The 18,570-nt window shown below is 54.6% G+C and overlaps 6 protein-coding genes across 6 annotated transcripts; 3 read left to right on the top strand and 3 right to left on the bottom strand.

The window, feature by feature from the left end:
* Positions 1–48: 48 nt before the first annotated feature.
* Positions 49–1,127, bottom strand: PUNSTDRAFT_146569 (uncharacterized protein). Its single transcript, XM_007388432.1, has 4 exons — positions 854–1,127; positions 639–791; positions 495–583; positions 49–434 (listed from the first exon to the last, which is right to left on the bottom strand). The coding sequence occupies exons 1-4, from the start codon at positions 1,036–1,038 to the stop codon at positions 208–210; spliced, it is 654 nt and encodes a 217-aa protein (XP_007388494.1). The 5' UTR covers positions 1,039–1,127; the 3' UTR covers positions 49–207.
* A 349-nt stretch (positions 1,128–1,476) lies between these two features.
* PUNSTDRAFT_18316 (uncharacterized protein) lies at positions 1,477–3,706 on the top strand (the record flags this gene model as incomplete). The annotated part of the gene is made up of 2 exons (XM_007388431.1): positions 1,477–1,608; positions 3,170–3,706. Coding segments are annotated over 2 exons (669 nt in total), but the record flags the coding sequence as incomplete, so codon positions are not given.
* Positions 3,707–4,209: 503 nt separating this feature from the next.
* On the top strand, positions 4,210–5,369 carry PUNSTDRAFT_146568 (uncharacterized protein; the record flags this gene model as incomplete). Its single annotated transcript, XM_007388430.1, has 5 exons — positions 4,210–4,238; positions 4,289–4,410; positions 4,465–4,744; positions 4,797–5,283; positions 5,331–5,369. The coding sequence occupies 5 exons, from the start codon at positions 4,210–4,212 to the stop codon at positions 5,361–5,363; spliced, it is 951 nt and encodes a 316-aa protein (XP_007388492.1). The 3' UTR covers positions 5,364–5,369.
* A 105-nt stretch (positions 5,370–5,474) lies between these two features.
* On the bottom strand, positions 5,475–9,068 carry PUNSTDRAFT_146567 (glycosyltransferase family 39 protein). Its single transcript, XM_007388429.1, has 10 exons — positions 8,682–9,068; positions 8,468–8,620; positions 7,809–8,410; positions 7,656–7,751; positions 7,097–7,591; positions 6,870–7,027; positions 6,667–6,814; positions 6,291–6,612; positions 6,217–6,235; positions 5,475–6,164 (listed from the first exon to the last, which is right to left on the bottom strand). Exons 1-10 carry the CDS (start codon positions 8,936–8,938, stop codon positions 5,631–5,633), a joined length of 2,784 nt encoding a protein of 927 aa, XP_007388491.1. The 5' UTR covers positions 8,939–9,068; the 3' UTR covers positions 5,475–5,630.
* A 3,546-nt stretch (positions 9,069–12,614) lies between these two features.
* PUNSTDRAFT_76639 (uncharacterized protein) lies at positions 12,615–13,205 on the top strand (the record flags this gene model as incomplete). The annotated part of the gene is made up of 3 exons (XM_007388428.1): positions 12,615–12,827; positions 12,881–12,957; positions 13,022–13,205. Coding segments are annotated over 3 exons (474 nt in total), but the record flags the coding sequence as incomplete, so codon positions are not given.
* Positions 13,206–13,841: 636 nt separating this feature from the next.
* Positions 13,842–17,367, bottom strand: PUNSTDRAFT_116547 (DNA replication factor C large subunit; the record flags this gene model as incomplete). Its single annotated transcript, XM_007388427.1, has 17 exons — positions 13,842–13,980; positions 14,033–14,184; positions 14,234–14,396; positions 14,448–14,573; positions 14,623–14,759; positions 14,814–14,970; positions 15,031–15,168; positions 15,222–15,269; positions 15,323–15,408; positions 15,469–15,594; positions 15,645–15,698; positions 15,754–15,940; positions 15,991–16,413; positions 16,465–16,635; positions 16,685–16,981; positions 17,036–17,180; positions 17,307–17,367. 17 exons carry the CDS (start codon positions 17,365–17,367, stop codon positions 13,842–13,844), a joined length of 2,610 nt encoding a protein of 869 aa, XP_007388489.1.
* Between the last annotated feature and the right edge of the window lie 1,203 nt (positions 17,368–18,570).

Genomic DNA, 18,570 nt, shown 5'->3' with positions numbered 1-18,570 from the left:
GTATGAATATCTTGCCTTCTTGCAGACATGGGTTCTGTACGGTAGGATGTGAACATAAATTGGTAGTGATGATCCGACCATTAACACAGCCAACAAAGCCTGATATGTCCGATGTTGTACAGTAGCGATAGCGGTGATGAGACTGCGATACATAAGAAGGAACGCAGGAAATGAATTAGTCCATGTCGTTAGAACGAACCGAAGGTATCAATGCGAAGAGTACCAGGGCCCGCCGAGGATGACACGCCGACCATCGCGCCAGCAAGCGATGTTGAGCAGGAGGATGACTCCGCCGCAGATGGCGCCTGCAAGGAAGCTCGCGGAGAGCTTGAGAGGGAGGCTGGAGAGCATGTTGTTATTGGCGTGAAAGACGCTGGAGGGGTCGCGCGAGGCGTGGATACAGAGGGTGGAGCCGAGCGCGAGGAGGGCAAGGTCTGTGTTGTACTGTCAATTCGGCATTCGATAGCGCAAGATTGGAGACAACATATGCGTACCGAAGAGGAGCCAGAGGAGCCATGATAAGTCGGCTTGGAAAAACCACGCGTTGGGATATGCCTTGGCGTAGGAGCCCAGCCAGTAGAGACTGAAGGACACCGGATCAGAAAAATATGACTGGCAATATCTTGAATGGTGCTTACAGCAGCCCAAGAAGGGCCGCAAGACAGAACTCGGCGTCCAACGGCCAGTGCGATCCGCATCCTAGAACGCGGCAGATTGTCGAACACGCAAAGAAGCAGAAAGCACCGGAAGCTAGAGTACGAAACGGCGTCCATATGGGAACGGGGCGGCGCCTGATGAGATAGCCTTCGTCAGCATAATCGCAATCTGGCCACGGGGAGCCTAGCTGGCTTACTCGGGCACCCTCCCAGAGTCAAGTTCGATCTTCATCCTTCCGGCCTGCGGATAAGAGGGGGGTTCGCCATAGTCTACCAGACGTTGACGCAACCTGTCATCGTGTCGAACAGACATGTGAGCAGTTGGGCGGTACAAGTTCCAACGGACAGACCTCTCGGCATCTTCATGCCCGCTTCTGTGCATACCAGCACTCGAAGGCCGCAAGTCATGCCAGACAAAGTGGTGAGACACGACAGCAGAGGGCCGGCCGTTCCATGGGAACCCGGAGTGGGCTCGGAGGCAATGCGTCGTGAGTTCAGGTTGATCGGTGCGACGCGGTGTGCTGAATATAGTCACGGGCGCTTATACAGTTAAGCGCCATTGGCACAGCCACCAATATGATGAAGGCCACGCGCCGCGACGCGTTTTAGGGTTTTCGGCGCGTTACGCGATGGAGCAAAACTCAGACCACAACTTCAACTCGGACGCTCAATCTCAGCTGCACCTATTTCTCTCTAGCTCGTTTACTCAAGCTTCTAAGCGAACATTAGTGTATCTCCGACGAATCAGAGGTTCGTTGTCGCTTTGTCATGTAGTAACGAGCACGTTCGGAACGATACACCCCTATCCCAGGTGTGAGACATGTCGGCGGTTGAAACGATGGCATCCTCAACTTCGAAGCCAATCGTTTTACTCCTGTGCCTCGCGAAGCAGCCGTACTTCGAGGAGATGTATGCGCACATGCTGGCTGCATTGCACGCCAGAGCCACCCTCGTCGAAGCCTGCACCGAGGAAGAGGCCGTGATACGCCTCAGCAAACCCAGCAACCTCACAGCGGTCTTGGTGACTGATGCCGCTGTGACGTCCTCGAAGCATAAGAAGACGCTGGATTCTCTCGTGCAGTACGCGAAGACCGGCGGAGGCACCGTCGTGTACGGCTGCATGTTCAGTTCCTTCGTGCGCCCTAACGACATGGACTCCATGTTCCAGAACGCGTGGGGCTTACGCTGGATTAAAGATGAATACGAGAGATGCAACTATCGTATGACGCGCCAGGAGATCCCGGGACTGAGCAAATATGGCATGGCACCTGAGTACAGCATGAAAGCCGTACAGCTCGCGGGACCCGATCTCAACTCATCCAACGTGGTGTATGACGGATGCGAAGATCCGGATAATGCACCGGTAGCGTTTGCAACAGTCGGAAAGGGATACGTCGGGTATATTGGCGACGTGAACGCCGAGGAAGAGACCACTGCTGTGGTCCTCGCGCTGTGCCATTTGAACCGGTCTGACGTGCGCCCTCACCTCATGCCTTTCCGATATATGTTAACTTCGACTCAACCAGCCTCTTGCATCGCAATCGCAACCAACGATCGTGGTCCTTGCACTGTTGAAGGAAACCTACCTCGATCACCTCTTCCAACCCATGATCACTTGCATATCGGCGCAGGCCTCCGTTCAGCGGGTTGACTGTGTTAACCAAGCGAAGGAACTGCTAGCTAAGCCCGCTCCTGAGCGCCCTTCCGCCGTCCTCGTCATCGACGCCGCAATCTGCGACGACGAATACCACGGCGTCTTGGAAGCGCTGATCGACTTCGCTAAGCAGGGCGGCACCGTCGTCCTCTCTGGAAACTTTGGCAACAACTTCCCCTGGCCCAAGACACGCTCGGTCTTCTTCGAGCAATGGGGCTTAGGCTGGGAGCCCGCGAGCTACACGTCGACCGACGTAGTCCTTGCATCAATCGACACCGTGCCGGGTATAGACACGCGGGGCCTGGCGTCGTCGTACAACGTCAAGGCGCTTTACCTCTCGAACGTCGACCCTTGTGCACGCGTGTACACCCCGCGCTTCTCTCAAGTGCACTTAGATACGTCGCAGACCCCCGTCGCCTTCACCCGGATTAAAGAGGGCTATCTTGGATATACGGGCGACGTCAACGCTGGTGACGCGACGACGAAGGTCGTCTTGCGAATGCTTCGCCTGTCACTGGATGGCTTCGATGACATTGTAGCCAATGCGCGGGAAGGCGCCCATGGTAGCACTACCTGCAAGCGGCACCCATCCCCTCCAGCCGCGAATGTTCATGATCAGGCTGCCCTAGGACCGAGTCAAATTCAACCGAGTGCACAAGCATCGAAGCTTCAAGTGGACGTACGTATGTCTCACAAGAGTGTGTAGCAGCCCTTTTGACGGGTTTCCGAACAGAATATGAAATCGCGGGCCAAGCCGACAGTTGTCGTTCTCGCGTTGATGCAGGAGGACTATCTGAACGACCTCTTCGGTTGGATGATGAATGCTATTGCTAAACATGCGACTGTCATCCGCGTCGAGTCTGCCAGCAAAGCCAAACAGCTCATCACGGCCCCCGTTTCTGAACGCCCGGACGCGATCTATGCCATTGATGCGGGCGTGTCCAAAGCCAAAAGCAACAAACTCCTCAAGCACCTCATCACGTACTGCAAGGAAGGCGGCACCGTCGTTCTTGGAGGCAATTTCACGAATCACTTCTCGTTGGGTGAAGAGGGTACCAAGTTCTTCGCCAAATGGGGTGTCGCGTGGGAGCCCGGTTCGTATCACCGCACGACCGTCTACCTGAATCCCAACGGGATCCAAGGCTTGGACACCCGCGGACTAGAGCCAAGCTTCAGCATCAAGGCGTTATACCTCGCTAATGTCGACCCGAACGCGCGCGTGTACAGCCCGTCGGCGCAGTCGCGCATGCAGTCACACGTGTTCGCGCCGGCCTCCGTCGACACCGCGCAGACGCCGGCCGCCTTTACGCGTCTAGGCGAGGGATACCTCGGGTACGTGGGAGACGTGAACGCAGAGGATGCGGCGACCAAGGTGATTTTGCGCATGCTGCATTTGTCTCTGGAAGGCATTGGGGAGAATACATACGATAGCGTCGTCGGTTGGACCATCAGCCCGGACGGGAGCATGGTCCCGCTCAGGGCGAGCGAGGCGGGCCATGTCCACGGGCCCGACTGCAACCCCGAAAATCACGTCTTTTCCCTTGCGCAAGGGACCCCGGGCCATCTATCTATGCCGGCGCCGGCCTCGAGCGCGCAGCAATCTCGGCCTGTGGGCGGACCGAGTGCCTCCTCGGGCTCTTCCCGTCCCAGACGTCCGCGAGAGGCCGAGGTGGAGGCCCGCGCGGAGAAACGTCAAGCGGTGCTGAAGAGAAAGAACGCAGAAGGGGCCAAGCTGAAGGAACAGGCAAGTTTCTGGCCATATCCGTCTGCGTAAGGTTTGTGGCTGATCCATTCATGAAGGGTAATGAGCTCTACAAGAAGGGTGACTGGGCTGGTGCAATTGCGGCGTATCGGAAAGCGGTGCAGATGGACGGTCCTCGGCCTGTATACTTGACGAACATGGCCGCCGCATATCTCAAGCAGGAAAAGTGAGCCTTGGCCAATGCAGGACTCCGGCGAAACTGACACAGTTCGGTAGTTACGTCTTGACGGAACGATGCACCGACAAGACTCTGCTTCATGAACCGAGGTTGTTGAAAGCTAGGTACCGACGCGGAATTGCTCGCAAGGGTCTAGGAATGGTTAAAGGAGCGATGCGCGGTACGAGTCCCTCGTTTGGGCAGTCAGTCAATCTGAATTGTTTGAGTTTCTCAGATTTCGAGCTATGCCTGGAGCAAGACCCCAAATGTATGGAAGCCAAACATGAGCTGGCTGATGCCCGGAAACTCTTCGAAAGCGGTGACTACGACAGCGAAAGTGACCCCGAAGATCCAATCTACGACTCTGAGCTTGGTTATACCTCCGACTCTTCCGATTTTCGGCATGAAGGCAACGGCACCCCCTGCAAGTTCTACAATCACAATGGATGCAAAAAGGGCGCCAAGAAGTGTCCTTTCAAGCACGGACCAGATAATCGGAGCATGCGCGACGATCTGTACGTGCCTCACCGTCCAAACAGCAAATGCTGACCGCGAACCGCACAACAGCGGTCGCAACGTGTGTCTCTTTTACCTCCTCGGAGACTGCAAATTCGACGACGAAGATTGCTTCTATGCTCACTCAAAGCTATACTTGCCTCCCTCCGGCTGGTGGAACAAGCCGGAGAAAATTGAGCAGTATTTGGAGATGCTCGACATGGCATATGAATTCTCTGGCACCACGCCAGGTCAAATGATGGACGGGTTTCTAGGCCGCATGCTCAACGGAGACCTTCGCGATAACGGCAAAAAATTCATCGAGTCACTGGACGACGAGACGAACTTCACCGATTTGGGGCCTAGTCCTGATATGAGCCGCAACAAGCCCAGGAAAAAGGGGGGGAAGCCGAAGAAGGGGAAAGGCAAAGGTGTTCGGCCTCGGGATCCCTCACTGGAGCGCGAAGTTGAGGAACGGCAGCGCAATTGCGGCTTCACCGACGACGAAGTTTACGAACTGGCTCTGCAGGGGGTTAAGCCATGGGATGATGATGCATGGGTACGCCTAATCATCAAGATCTGCATCCCACCTAATTAATTCGCCAGGATGTTTTGGACGTCCTCAACGGTAACTTTTAACTGCTTCGCGTGAGGCCACAAACTTCCATAGGCTACTAAGATTAGAGCACAAGGAATCGAAGATAGGACTACTTGAGTGCTTGGACAGGGTTAGCAAGTGCTCACGAAATTCGGAGTTCGGATATTTTTAGACCTCTGCTAATACTTATGTTATTACATGACGGTAATTTTGCGATTCTATCGCGTCTACCCAAAGCAAAGGAGTGTCCCCGGTATAATATAGACAAACAGCAAATTACGAACGAACGACGGTGTATGTACTTTTCCTCACTGCCCACCTTCGTCCGGATACAGCTCTTGAGCAATACGCGCCGCCTCCGCGTCGTCCTCGCCTAACGGACCTGCAGGTTTGCCCTGCGCAGGTACCTCCGGTGCCTCGGCCTCAGCCTTGACGACGGGAGGCGCGGGTTGGTCGACCACCGGCGACGGTTGCGTCTCTGGTTCGGCCGCCTTGGGGGGCGCCGTCTCCGCTTCGGCTTCGGGAACCGCCTTCTTCTCTTCTGGTTCGTCGTCCGCTTTCGCGGCCGGCTCGGCGGGCGCGGGCGGATCCGAGCTAATCTCGTCGGACTGCGGCGGAGGAGGCACCTGCTGCCCCGGCGGCGGCGGGGCGCTCTTGATGTCGCGCACGGGCTCCTGCGCAAAAGCGTCGCGGCCCGGTTCGGGCGCTTGCATGATGACGCTGCTCGTGTGCTCGGCGTCTTGCACGGGCTTGTTGTTGACGACAGCGGCGCCGCGGCCGCCTTGAGGTCGCACGGGTACCGCAGACCTGGCAGGAGTAGCCAAGTTTGCGTAGCCAGAGTACTGTAGGGACGGTCAAGTTGCATAAGGCACGTGGGGATACGAGGGGGCTCACGTCATCCAAGAAATCATTGCTATAATGAAGGAACGATGGTCAGCTTCGACAAAGGCGGGGAGAGTGTGACATACCACGAGAAATCCCAGGTCTTAAGCCATTTGGCGTCCTGGCACTCCTTCTTGGTCCACGCGCTGCCGTATGTCAGCGGGCTAAAGTGTGAGAAGGTGGCGATGGCGATGGCGATCAGGATAGCGGCAATTCCGAACCGCACTCGCGCTTTGAGCGTCGATGTCGCGAGGTCGAACACGGAGCAACACAGTAAAATGGCAAAGTAAAGGGCAGGGAGGTAGTGGTGCAAGAACAGCTGGCGGTTCATGAGGTAGAAGGGAAGGTAGTGCAGACACCAGCCCATGAAGAGGAAACCACAGAGGTGATCGTACTTGACCACTTTGGCTGTAACGCGACCGTCGTCAGAATACACTTCGGGTAAGGGAGGAAAATGCATACTATTATCGAAGTCCCGGAATCCGCGTTTTTCACGTAGAATGAGGAGACCGCGAGCACTGGCGTAGATAAGAACGGCGAGCGTGCTCATCCACCAGATGATGGGGTTACCGATGAGGTAAATCTGGCGGTGGTCCTTCACCCAAAAGTTCTGTGATAACCGGTGATAAGCGAAGAGGGGACGAGAGTGGACGAGGTATACGAACGATGCCTCGGAGCAAACGTGGCCACGCATCCGGTCGCGAGTCGTATGCGTGGCGATCGGTTAAGCCTGCATTGGTCCTCCACATTACTTGCTGGAGCTCGATGAACTTGCCGAAGAAGCCCGGGAGCTTGTAGTTGACCTTAGGCGCGTTTTGCGGTACTGTGACAACTCAACGTATCAGCGCTGCCCACTCAGAATAGAACGGAACGATAGATAGCGTTGACTTACACATCTGGTGGGTATTCGTCTCGACATACCACAGCGAGTTCTCCCGGACCGCATTCTTGTTGCACGTCACCTCCTGCTGCTCGAAGCCCCACTCAGGCAGCTTGACCTTGTGCGAAAACAGATAACAGCCACTCAGAGCGTGCTTGAGCTTGAACTGCGTGCGCAGCGTCCTCAGCCGCTTCCAGCTCTCGCGGTCGCCGCCGGAGCCATGATCGATTTCGAGGATCCAGTCGTCGTTCATGTCCCCGGGGAAGCCTTTCATCCCGTACGCGCTGACCTCGTTCTGGAAGTCGACGTCGGAGATCGGCGGACGAATCTCGTGCGAGTGCAGGCGCTTCTCGGTGTTGACGTGCTGGAGCTTGATCCGCATCCCGTCCGTCACGGGCCGGATGGGGTCCGTCTCCCAGTTGAAGAAGTGGTCGTCTAGCACGGTCGCGTTCTCGACCCTCCAGTTGTTGTTGTCGTCGCGGTGCGGGTAGAGAGTGACTTGTTGCTCTGTGAAGGGCTCAACAGATGAGATGGGGGAAAGAGTGCATGTTATGGACAGGACAGGACGAACGTTTACTTCCGCCGGGGTAGGTGTGCGGATGAGAGTGAAGATAGCCGCCTTGGGTGTTAACATGCCGGATGCTCACAACAGAGCCCAGAGCAACGTCTGTATGGGAATGGAAGTCAACGCTATGTTCTCCTACATCACAACAGGTTGGCTTACCCGCGTAGGTATCGGCCATGCCCTTGCCACCGAGCGTATGCTGGAATTCCGAGCTCATGAATCCGTCGCCATCGCCCGAGTTCTCCAGGATCAAGAAATGGATCTCGAACATGGCCATATAGAACAGTATCGGTACCACGATCAAGCACAGCGCCCGAGCCATGAAATGGCGCATGAGTAACCTGGGCGATACCCTCAGGTCGCCGAGCAGAAGCCAGAGTTGCTTTATGGTGCTCAGGCCGACGGTCGCGACCGTGAAAAGGCCGACCCACTTGCAGCTCGAGACGGCGCCGAGGCTGAGGCCGGATAGCGCGAGCCACGTCCACCAGCCGGTCGTGAACGCCTTGTGCTTGTCCTCGTTACAAAAACCGGTCCAGAGGAGGACGGTAAGCGCGGTGAAAAAGACGAGGGGGGAGTCGAGGAGGATGAAGCGTGACTGCGTCGCGAGCGCGTTCTCGAAGGTGACGAAGAGCGCTGCCATGAGCGCGGTCGTGGCGCGGCAGTCAAGCGCGCGAAGGGTGATGTAGGCGATGGGGACCGTGGCGACGCCAAGAACGGCGGGGACCATGCGCATGGCGACGTAAGGAACGTGGTCATAGACTCTGTAAATCACGAAAGCGTCAGCTGGGTCGCGTGGTTGTTGGAAATGAAGTGCTTACTTGGCTATATCTTTGAAGTCAAAGTTTCCGTCGTAACCGAAAACGAATGCAGCCAGTGTTATGAGAAGTTTAGCCAGGGGCGGGTGCACGTCCACGAAGTATTGCGTCTTGATATACTTGGACGCGAACTTGCCGAAGTGCACTTCGTCGAACCTGCATTACGAAACATTCAGAATCGTCAGATGTTTTTGAACGTAGATATTGATATGCGTACACCACGCTATTAGGCCGTGATAACCTGAAAAGCCGCACAGCAGCCGCGACGAGCGTGATGAACACGAGAAGTTTCCATTCGCCGCTCGTCATCCGTATGCCGCCTGCAGGAAACGCCTTCTTTTGCCCCGGCCCAAGCCCTAGCGACGCAGCCGCTCGTCGCTCATCAGCGTCAAGATGGTCCTGCTTGCGGTGGGGAAAGCGTTGGGATGTGTGGCCTAGCGGCGGCGAGGCCGGCCTGCGCGCCCTCATGGACATCGTAGATTCTACTATCCTAGGATCTCTCCTTGAGGACGTGGTGCCGTTTGGTACAGATGTCGCCTAGAATTTTGTCGTGAACGCCGTGGTTGGAAGGAAAGTGCAGCCTTGGTCGACGTGTCGCCGTCGGAGGCGCAGCACAGTGGTGATGCGCCGTGCAGGGGGATTGCCGAATGATGCACAGCACGGCCACCCCCTGAGCTACGAAAACGAATTCTACCCAAATTGTTGCCATTGACCGGCGCCTTCACACGTCCGCTGATGATGAAGCAACTGAAAGGCACAGCCCTCAAGCGGGTACGTAGCTAGTATATAAGAGCGAGTTCTTGGCGCACGATGCAGTTAAACCCGCTCGCACTTGATAACCTGGAACATAGGATATCCAGCCTGACAAAGGTGAGCCGTAGTTGTGCACAACTGGAAGGCTGCGACGATTGTGTGGATGAGTGCTTACCCTACTTCGCTACAGCGGTTCAATAATCATGACAGACAGTGATGGATTCGCATCCAATTCAGTGACCCAGTGCGAGTGTGCGGCCGGTATGTTCTCCGAACTTCATCTGTATAAAGTTTGGATTTACGTATGCATTGATGCCGACAGTCCCTCCTCCGACACCACTCGGATGCTGCGCCGAAGGTCTGCGATTTTTTGAACAGTATATTCGGGACAGCGACCTCGAGGCAGCGCAGAAGAGCATCGATATTTACCAATCACTTCTACTGGTCACCGAAGACGGGAAAACGCCACCTCCTGAACAATATCCACGTCAAGTACACGCCGATTTCGAGGAGCCATCCCACGTTCGGATAAAACGGTATCACGCACTTATATATCTGGCCCGCATACTGCACCACCGTTATTTATTTACCTCGGATATCAGCGATATACAGTCTGCTCTGCGGCACAGCCAAGCCGCTCTGGAAACATGTCGTGCGGAGCGAATATCTTGCCCCACTATTTTGATACTGCACGCCGATGTCCTTCACAGCTTCACCCAGATTGACCATCCAGCTGACACGTCATATCACCATACTGCTTATCGAGACATCGAAGCACTCTATCGAGATGCCGTCCTCTTATGTGGCATCGGACATCCGTTGCGAGCATCTGCATATCGTGGCCTTGCAAAGGTGCTAAGGGGTTATTTCGGCGCAACCATGGATGGCACTTTCATCAACGAAGCTGTGGAATTGCAACGACAAGCACTGGACGCGATATCGGCGGAAGACCCTAGCAAACACCTGCATCTGCACTCTCTAGGCTGGTACTTGTTTACTCGACACGACTATTCGGGAGAGTCTCGAGATATGGATGAAGCCTGTCGTGTCATTGCTGATGCGACCCAACTCTGCCCTCCGTTGCATATTGAAAGACCAAACCTGGTGTCCACTGTACTTTCTCTCACCTATCGTCGATCCTACCAATCCGGCAGGGTTGATAACCGTCTCAACGAGGACATATGCCTTGGGCGAAAAACTATCAATGCATGTCCTCAGAATAGCGCTGCACGGAGGCATGTGATGGATGCCACAGCAACTCTCCTCTATCTGCGGTATCAGCTTACGGGATCGCCAGAAGAAAATGATCTGGAGGAGATGGTCGCAATGTGGCGAGAAATCTATCATCTACAGCAGTCACACATCGGTGGTCAATCAACGTGGCTTCCGCTGTTCCGTTTGTCGGTGGGGTTGTACATGCAATTTGTTCGATACGGCAGACACAACGATCTGGAAGAGGCAATCCAGACGAGCCGTCAGGCTGCAGAGCTTCTGCACAATCATCCTCGACAATCGCATCCTGCCCGCATCCTAGCGGAAATGTTGGTTCTCCGGTTCGCAGAGACCGGTGATATCGCCAACTTGACCGAAGCACTTCAATGGGATCGTCGTGTCATGAAGTTGATTTCTCCTACCGATGCATCCTTCCCCACAACCGTTGTCACTATGATATCACACTTGTGCACCCGATTCGAGTCTCTCGGTACCACGAAAGACCTGGAGGAAGCCATACCACGCGCGGAGGAGTTGCTAAATTCATTGTCTTCGGAGCATGCCAATACACTGGATGCAATATACGTGCTTTCGAAGACACTCCTTCTTCGTGGTCGCCATGTTAACGATCTCGCAGACATTGATCGGGCCATTGCCGTGCTGGAACCGGTTGCAGATACCGTGTCACATCGCCCAAATCGTCTGGGATGCCTCCGTACCCTTGCTGCTTGCCATTTGACGCGATTTCGCCTGGCTCACAACGACCATGACGCACTTCATGCATTAGAGATCATGGTCACTTACTCATCGACGGTGCGTGTAGGTTATAGAGAGCGATACGAGTGGCTCCTTGATACTGCCGAATTATATATGGAGCAAGGCACACCATACCGCAATCTCTCCCTCTCATTGAAGCATTTGTCAGATGCATTGGCGGAGGATAACAGGGACCCACGATCACGCATTCAAGACGCCGCACGGATACTCAATATCATCCACTCAGACGGACGAAAGAGTATCTCCTCCTCAGACCAGTCGATTCAATCCCAGCTCCTGGACATCTGCTCTAGGGTCATCGGTTTGTTGCCCCGTGTAGCGCTCCTGGGGCTGCAGCCACAATCCCGGCTTGAGTCCCTGAAGGCCAGCCAGAAGATAGCGAACATGGGCGCGGTCTACGCACTCAATCTTCAGGGGCCAGAGAAGGCACTTGAGATCCTCGAGCAAGGGCGCGCCATCTTCTGGACGCACAGCCTCCGTCTACGCTCTCCATTCGATGCCGTACCAGGGGAGCTCCGTGACCGTCTGTCAAGCCTTGCTCGGCAGCTAGAACGATCCAGTGAACCGTCAGAGGCGGTTCAAGATCAGCGGGCAGTGGATGCAGAAGCAGCTCGCAGGAGGCGACAAAGCGAGGAATTTGATACCTTATTAAGCGAGGTCCGTGATCTCCCCGGACTGGGACGGTTCTTACTGCACGACGAGTTCCCTGCATTGGCGAAGGTCGCAGAACGGGGTCCCGTTGTTGTGCTTGTGTCTAGCAAGCTGGCGTGCCATGCCATTATCATCAAACCATATGGTCAAATCAACAGCCTGCCACTTGCCCAAATTACAGAGGATTGGGTGGTCCAGTCGGGCATTTCATGGCGTTCGGTAGTGACAGAAACTCGCTCAACTTTGCGGGACCGTCTGAAAGTGTCACAGCAACGACCATTATCCACACTGCCGTGCCGAAATACTGTGGACATTTTACGACACCTATGGGTGACTGCAGTTGGGCCAATACTGAGGTCGCTAGAGATTGAGGTACGAGACTTGACCTACTGTATGACGTCGAGACCGACCGTTTTCGTAGCCCTCTCTCGATCGAGACCGCCCCCGAATATGGTGGTGTCCCACAGGGCCCTTCGTTCATCTTCCCTTGCACGCGGCAGGGGCTGACGACAGCTGGTGCTCGGATTACGTAGTATCTTCCTATACCCCGACACTCGGTGCCCTGATTGCGGCAAGGGCAACGCACACCCCTGTGGAAAAGCGTGATGTTCGAGCACTGATCGCTGCGGTTCCCCATTCAAATTGGCGCGAATTAGCGTCTGCAAGCGATGAAGCTCTTGTTGTTCGGGCGTCACTGCCTGCGAATGCGAAGTTAGTCGCAGTAGCATCTGCGGACGAGGGAGGAGCTGGAGAAGTGAGCGGAATCACGGCCCGGGCCTTGCTCGACAGTTTACCCGAGGCAACGATATTGCACCTCGCATGCCACGGCTACCAGGATCCAGTCAATCCGCTCAAAAGTGGGTTCGTGATGCGGGACGAGATGCTCACGATCGAGAGGTTGATGCTGACACCGCTTCCGCACGCATTCATGGCGTTCTTGAGCGCCTGTGAGACCGCCAAAGGAGATAAGGTCAGCTATGTCACAGCCTGACCTTAGACAGGAACTCAATACGCACCTTGTAGAACCAACCGGACCAAACCGTCCACCTTGCTGCCACCATGTTGTTCGCGGGTTTCAAGAGCGTGATTGCAACGCTCTGGTGAGCACACCTGAAAATACGGTCAGGATCTGATAATCTGATCTTACTTACCACGCCTGCTCAGGTCTATGGAAGATGTCGACGGCCCAGCAATCGCGCACTCAGTATACAAGAGTGTATTCGGCGGCGATTCGGAGGCCCTCGACCCGGACGACATCCCTTACGCGCTCGATGCGGCTGTGCAGCAGCTACGCCGAGAGCATCCCGACCCTAGTCGATGGGCGCCGTACATCCATTTGGGGATCTGATACTTCTAACGTAGAAGCCTGTCTTCATTGGCGATAGATTGTAGATTCGGGTGGCACTTTCGGCGGCTCTCCTTAGATCGTTTTAGCACAGAAACTTTCGTGATTCGTGGATGCCATGGTTGATCGTCGTTCAGAGGGACTAGCGCGGTCCGGCAGCAGATAGGCGCTCTTCATCGCCCTTGAACGACTCTAGTCAGCGCATGTATACATTTCTTTCAGCTGAATCACTATGAAGCGGTGGTGTGCGGAAGGGCTCGGGGAGATAATGTTGTAGATATCGGATGGAGAAGGATTACCAGGCTCAGGCATACGGGATGGGGTACACCCGGCCTATAGGTACTATATGGATTGTCTGAGATGCATTCAGTGCGTCAACTGAATCAGCTGTCATGATATACTTGATCAACGTATGCATGAATTCAGTATGTCATTCCATGCTGCATCAGGCCAGCGTGCATCTCGATGATAGATCTACTTCATTTCTTGATCTTCGGTTTCGCTTTTGTTGCATTGGTCGCTGCCCTGGGTTTCTTGGGTTTCAACAATTTGTCTTTGCTAATATCGTCGTCATCCGCTTGCTTGTCGTCGTCCTCCTCCTCCACGGCATCGTCATCCTGGACAGCATAAGGACATGCACTAACTGCCCCAGTCTATCGCATGACTCACCTCGAAAGCCTCTTCTAGGTCCGGAGCTGGCCCACCAGTGAGCTTCTTCGGTATCTTACCCAGGTCCACGGCCTTATGGAAAGGCACAGGGTGTTCCGTTGAATTGTATCTGGATAAGACGCGTAAATGGCTAGCGCCGCATGTACACGACCTGTACGCACTTCCGGGTAAGTGCTGTCTTGGTGGTAGGTGCGATCTTCTTTAGAACAAGATCATCCTTCTTATCGCCTACTCCAAGCTCGACTATAGTATCCCAGTCTTCCTTGTTCAAGTAGTACTCGTCCATATAGTCGATGACCTCTTCTACTGCGCTCTGTGGAACGCCATCAGGGCCTTCCTGGCAAAAAATAGTATATGCTTACGACGCCGTCATCCATCAAGGGTTTCACGATGTGGGGGAACAGAGCGGGGAGATACGATTGCCGGATTTCGGCCTTGTCGCCTGATACCTTCAAACGCATTCGTATCTGAGTTTCGCTGAGTTGTCTGCTGAGCTTTTGCCCCTTCGAGTTCTGGCCAAGCCACCTGCCGAAAGTATCAGCGATATCGATCATGGTGCGCAAGAACGACGCTCACTGGGGGAAGGATATCGCTGTGCCAGGTTCTTTGCTATATTGTGGCATGAAACCATACAATAGGGAAGCTGGGTACACGAAGGATGAAACGGAGTGCAGTGGCATGAGAGACCAGTGCTGTTCAGGACTGCACGATGGTATCAGCTCATGATCAAGGAAAACACGGAATCTCATACCCATGAATCATGGAGTCAATGAGGTCACTATCAGATATCGACGACGCGGCTTTGTCCATGAGTTCCAGGTGTTTGAGAACCTTCGGCGGGCCATCCAGATTTTTCAGCCTATTTGGAAGGGCCCTTAAATAGTTCTCCTGTACAGGGCGTCAGACGTGCTAGTACAGTGGGTTTGGCCGAAAATTCCGAACCTGCACAAATAGCGGTATGAACGCGTGATCATGGAAGTAAAGTTCCATTTTATCACTCAAAGTCTCCTTGGATGTCGGCGAGAACGTATACGGCCCGAACACCTTTGATATGACATTGTACGGTGTCATAATGGTATGTTTCTCATTGAGCTTAGCACTGTAGCAAGACAGCCTGTTCAGTTATTTGAAGGCGACAGAGACGGAACATCATTCTTACAGTGTTTTGCCCTCATCGAAGTCCATTGAGTCACTTGACAACTTCCATGTTGAGAGCATGTTCAGGACTTGCCGAATGTCCGACTGCGCGCTATTGATGAGTTGATCGACGACATTGGCAGGGACCTTCAACTTTTCTCTGATGCATATGTGAGTGGACGTCAAGAGGTAGCATGAACAAGGATCCCGTACCGGAAAGCAATGCTCATAATTCGGGATCGAATTGTCGCGGCCTCAGGTCTTTCCGGAAAAACTGAGGACACGAGGAAATGTCAAAAATGAGTAGTTCATACCGTTTGAAGGTGAGGCTGAACGTGGAACCCTGGAGAGGTTTCATCTTCTGAGCCGTCCGATCGTTGGCTATGCATATTATGGGGATCTAAGGTTGTCAGATGTAAGCTTCCAGTAGCGATACTGCTTTCAGGACGCAGCTTCTCACCCTAGTCTTCCGTATCAGCGCGTTAAGGGCACCAATGCCGCCTCTATCGCCGGCGGACATGCCATCGACCTCGTCCATAATCAAACACGATTTTTCAGTGATTTTGATGCCCGCCGCATTCGTAGCCTGTGTAACGCGTTAGCACTCGAGCACAATCATTTCACGAGGGCACTTACGTCGCCACCACCCATCCAACCGTCAAGACTCTGATTCATGATGTTTGTGCTGCTCTGACGCAAGACAATCGTTACTATAGTTCGAGATGCGTCGAATAGCGCAGCTTACCTCCACGAGCTTTTTGCTCCGTGCATCACTTGCGTTTAGCTCGATGGGGGTGTAACCTTCGAGCTTTGCGACAAGATGTGCCGAAGTGGTTTTACCAATGCCCGGAGGTCCTGTGATGAGGATAGCACGAAAGACGTTCATCCCGTTCTTGCCCGGTTTCTTGAATCCCGCCTTGAGAGAGTTCGGCCTGCAAAGTGTCCATGAGATGCGTAGGAACATCGGAGCGGAGTGGCTTACCAGTCATGTAACCATTGCTGCAGCTTCTCGACCTGGCTCTTATTGCCGCATATCTCCTTTAGCGTCTGCGGGGCATATCGCTGCGTCCATAGTTGGGTAGACGCGTCGACAGGTTTCGCTTTCGGCGCCGATCCGCTAGTCTGCGCCTTCTTCGCCGCTTTCGCCTGGTCGCGTTCGCGTTGCTCTAGCTCCTTGGCCCCTTCCTCTATCGCGCGCTGCTCCTTCTTCATCTTGGCGGCAAGTTTCTCGTCCACTTTACCTCCTTTTCCGCTCGGGCCGACACGCGTTGCGATGAGATTGAGAAATTGGTCTTCGTTGAGGGTTTTGAGGTTGTTCTTCTCGATGGCTTTGAGTTTGGCGGGACCTGCATCGTCGCCGAGGATCACATACGATGTTTTGCTCGAAGGCTGAAGGGTGACACGCCTGGTAGGCATCGTCAACGATGGCACAGACGAAGGCACCATGAAAACGCACCCGCCGTAGCGTTTAGCTATATCGATAGCTTCGTCCCTCGAAAAGCTTGACAATTCCCCAGTAAACACAAACGTAAGCCCCATAAGACAGTCCATGGTCTTCGGTTCTGGAACCGCCTTGGACCCTGAAGCAACAGGTCGGGCAGCTAGACGCGCAGCTTTGGCCGCCCAGCTTGATATCCAGTCAGAACCAGTCAACCAAGCGGGACGGACCCACTCACTCGAATTTCGGCTTCGGCGGATCTGCAACCTCAGCCGCTCTGGCTTTCAAATTGCTTGGAGATCCAACCTCTTCCTCGTCTGACTCCAGCTTCGGCCGCTTCTTCGGCCGCTTGACAGCTTCCTTGGTCTTGGTCTTCGTAGCGCTCTTCTTGGTGGGCTTCACATCCTCCTCCTCGTCATCTTCGGATTCTGACCCTGACGCCTCTGATTCTTCCTCATAGTCATCGTCTTTCTTCGCTTTCCGAGATGCAGGCTTGGCCTTTGTGGGTGTAGGCGTCGCCTTGGGCTTGTCTTTGCTGCTCGATGCTATTGGCGTGCTGGTTGATGGCCGTGGTTTGGTGTTGGTGAACCCATTCGCAGCAGCGATCTTCTTCGTTTCGGCCTTCTTCTTGGTAGGTGGAGGGGTGGCTGCCCTTATTCCGTCCTCCTCGTCGCTGGAAAGCAGCGCGCTGGGCTTCTTCCGTTTCGTCTGCTGCTTGGGTTTCTCGTCATCGCCTACAACGGGTCGCGTCAAAACACGCGTCTGACATAAAAATCTTGTTAACGCACTTATTTCTATCGCATTTCCTTCGCCGGAACCTTGCGCTTTGCGCTGTATATCAAACCGTGTTCAGGGGCCGCACTTCATTGCACATAGGCGCGTTGTACGCACTGACTGACTGGCGGCTTGACTCGCGAACATGGACCGTATGTCCGCCCCGGACTTCGACGGAGTCCTGGCTGGTGGCATGATGATACGAACGGTAGCGCTCAGAGGAATAGGTGGATAAGACCGTGCGTGCAGGGACGTTCGCCTATGTCATGCGCGTCGGTGGCGAGACGATGGCGTGGGAATCCTGACTTAAGAAGTCGCGACAAAATGCGAACGCGTCGCCGTCTTTTTTTCCTTTGCTTCCTCAATGTACATGAATTATGATTATTCTATTTTGCTCCTGATGTTGTTCCGATAGACTGTTGTTATGATTAGGTGAGAGATCCAATGAATGTGCGTCCCATAGTTTCAGAGCTTGTGCTTCACAGCATAGCCGTCTTTCTAGTCTACTCAGCGACGGCTTGCTCGCGGGTGCATGCAGAAGCGCACCCTCTTCCCCCGGGCTGTTGTCATTTCTTGCCGTTCGTCGCTTCGGTACTGGCAGTATTGTACGCAATTTGAGCTACTTGTCGCGCTTGAGCATCGCCGAATAGCTATGATGCGGAACCGCACTCACCTGGCTGGCGACTTCAAATGGGCGCCTACGAAGCACAGCTTTCGCCCCGGCGCGCAAATGACGGCTGTCTCTCCTTGGAGGCGTCTACCGATAGTGTCGCAGTTCTGGCACCGGAAATAGGTGCTATCACCCTCTCGCTGCCAGTCCGTCTCGCAGAAGTCGTGTTTTACCCGGCAAGTCCCCTGTTCGTGGCGCATGTCGTCGTAATCTTGGTGGCACCTCTCGCAGTGGCTCCGCTCCGGCGTGAGAGGGGCCATCGCATGCAGTGGACCCGACACAGAGTTCAGGTCTAGGTCCTCGATGCTGGAGTCGCCCGAGGACTGGGGGTCACTGTCCAAATCTGGAGTGCCCTCTTCACTCGAGGGGAGCGCCATGCCGATCCTCTCTGCGCGGTATATGGGCCCATGCCCTGGGGAGAGTGGCTTCGACTCTGTGTGATGACCGCGATAGCCGCGAGCTCTCAGCTGCAGAGAATCACGGTGGCTCGAGGACGGGTGCCATTGAAGAGGGCTGGCAGACATGTTGCTCGCCGCCAGCGGAAAGCGTTCCAGGTCACGGTCCAGCTGCTCGAGAGTCCCTATGTCTAGTGATTGGAGTTGCTCATCAAGCTCGGCAGCAGCTTCTTCGCTGGAGACCCTGGTCATTGCGATGGAGATGTAGTGTTGGAGTAGGTTGTC

This window comes from Punctularia strigosozonata, assembly GCF_000264995.1.
Source record: "Punctularia strigosozonata HHB-11173 SS5 unplaced genomic scaffold PUNSTscaffold_18, whole genome shotgun sequence".
Lineage (NCBI taxonomy): Eukaryota > Fungi > Basidiomycota > Agaricomycetes > Corticiales > Punctulariaceae > Punctularia > Punctularia strigosozonata.
The sequence above is the reverse complement of the archived record's forward strand: the minus strand, read 5'-3'. Positions and strand labels throughout refer to the sequence as shown.

Excerpts from the sequence above, each read along its gene's own strand:
- PUNSTDRAFT_146567 (XM_007388429.1), bottom strand. The coding sequence starts at position 8,938 with ATGTCCATGAGGGCGCGCAGGCCGGCCTCGCCGCCGCTAGGCCACACA. Across the intron at positions 7,592-7,655 it reads CTACCCCGGCGGAAGTAAAC|AGCAACAAGTCACTCTCTAC; the intron begins GTTCGTCCTGTC and ends AGCCCTTCACAG. Across the intron at positions 7,028-7,096 it reads GACGAATACCCACCAGATGT|TACCGCAAAACGCGCCTAAG; the intron begins GTAAGTCAACGC and ends GAGTTGTCACAG.
- PUNSTDRAFT_146569 (XM_007388432.1), bottom strand. The coding sequence starts at position 1,038 with ATGCACAGAAGCGGGCATGAAGATGCCGAGAGGTCTGTCCGTTGGAAC. Across the intron at positions 792-853 it reads GACTCTGGGAGGGTGCCCGA|GCGCCGCCCCGTTCCCATAT; the intron begins GTAAGCCAGCTA and ends CTATCTCATCAG. Across the intron at positions 435-494 it reads GCTCCTCTGGCTCCTCTTCG|ACCTTGCCCTCCTCGCGCTC; the intron begins GTACGCATATGT and ends AGTACAACACAG.